The 1,600-nt window shown below is 51.8% G+C and overlaps 1 protein-coding gene across 1 annotated transcript; it reads right to left on the minus strand.

Annotated features, from left to right (window-relative positions):
• Positions 1 to 506: 506 nt before the first annotated feature.
• On the minus strand, positions 507 to 1,287 carry LOC121053645. The gene is made up of 2 exons (XM_040521389.1): positions 1,136 to 1,287; positions 507 to 1,055 (listed from the first exon to the last, which is right to left on the minus strand). Exons 1-2 carry the CDS (start codon positions 1,264 to 1,266, stop codon positions 686 to 688), a joined length of 501 nt encoding a protein of 166 aa, XP_040377323.1. The 5' UTR covers positions 1,267 to 1,287; the 3' UTR covers positions 507 to 685.
• Positions 1,288 to 1,600: the final 313 nt, after the last annotated feature.

Here is a 1,600-nt window from a genome sequence, read left to right on the forward strand (position 1 = left end):
GCTGGAGAAGGAGAGATCTCGACTAGCTAGGGTTTATTATATAAATGGTCCAATGGACCAATAGACTTTTATCGAAAAAAAACCTAAGAATTTTTTGTTCTTTTAAAATTTCAGGTTCGTGGGGATCCCCGTAGAAAAATTTTATCGACCGTCCCCGATAAATTCTGGGCCTGGACCCTGGACCCATCGAGGTGGGTTCCTACCTTCGATAGGGATTTTGTCGAGCCTAGCCACGGCAGTGCGTGGCTATTTAAAGGGGAGAAAATTAAATAGCACTAAAGTCCTTCCTTGGTACAATCGACTTTGTCCCCTATGTAATAAGTGAAATACAAGCGTTTGTGATATGTGCGTGGGAGTGCAATATGGAACTTCCTTGTATATTGTTCATCTTTTTCCCTCTATTAGTGCGTCTCCTCTAGTGTGTATTTTTAGGGGTATTTTGGTCATATGAATTTATGGTGCACAAAAGAATGGTCAAGGACATTTTAGACGTATTTAATGGCACAATTCAGATTTATATAAAATACCAGTGACACTGAGCTGGTTTGATAAACAGTAATAGTATATTTTAATTCAGTCAATTTGTAATGACGTATATGCATAACTTATATGCCTCCATAATCACATTATTGAGATTCTAATACAGAGGATTATGTTCCGATCCGCCTTGCACTATTTTCACCGGCTAGCAGCTGATCACCTCGGTCAAGAGTTTGTACCGTCTCACTTTCACCCTAAACCTTGCCTTCCCCACGGCAGCCAGCGGCTTCCTCTCCTTCGCCGTCGCCGCCGCTGTCTCCTCCACAAGCATCACCCCGGCCTTGGGCTTTTTCACCGGTTTGCCAGGCTCCGCAAGGAAGGCCGACCTCGAGCAGCCAGCACCGCCACACGAGCGCCCACTCTTACCCGCCTCAGAATCGACCACCTCCGACGACGACGCATGCGCAGATATCCTCCCCCGTTTCGCCGCCGGGGAGCCCACCCTCCTACCCTCCCTCAGGCACCAGTTGCACCGCCGGTACGCCGCCACTCTCGGGTAGAGCTCACTGCAGTATCTACAAAAAGGAGTCCACACATGCATAAATACGCAAGATAGAGTCGATCGGATCAACAGATAGTTCTTCCTATTAGTTACCTGTGTTGGAGCCGGCGGCGGCAGTGGCCGCAGCGGAACAGCTCGTGCGGCAGGCCGTGGTCGCCGCACATGCAGCAGACCGTGGCGGCGGCCGCGGCGCCGGCGCCGGAGCCGGAGCCAGGAGACTCCATGGTGAAGAGAGATGAAGGGACTGTGCATCGAAGCAGCCGGTGAAGCCGGAAGCCAAGCAACATATATCGAGCGCGCGGCGCGCGGGTAGTGAGGTGTGAGGTCAGCGATGGAGAAAAAACGGAGCCGACGCCGATCGATCGACTGGCTCTCTGGCTGGCCGGCTGCGTGCGTCCACGCACGCACGCTAGCTTAGCTTATAGCTAGAGTAGCTGGGTCAAGGGAAAGAAAAAGTCACGACGCGTGCGTGACTCATGCTAACCTCTCTATCGTCGTAGCCATGGCGGCACACGTACATACACGTACACGTACGTACGACCGCCGGCTCGGGCCATG

This window comes from Oryza brachyantha, chromosome 2, assembly GCF_000231095.2.
Source record: "Oryza brachyantha chromosome 2, ObraRS2, whole genome shotgun sequence".
Lineage (NCBI taxonomy): Eukaryota > Viridiplantae > Streptophyta > Magnoliopsida > Poales > Poaceae > Oryza > Oryza brachyantha.

Excerpts from the sequence above, each read along its gene's own strand:
- LOC121053645 (XM_040521389.1), bottom strand. The coding sequence starts at position 1,266 with ATGGAGTCTCCTGGCTCCGGCTCCGGCGCCGGCGCCGCGGCCGCCGCC. Across the intron at positions 1,056-1,135 it reads CGCCGCCGGCTCCAACACAG|ATACTGCAGTGAGCTCTACC; the intron begins GTAACTAATAGG and ends TCCTTTTTGTAG.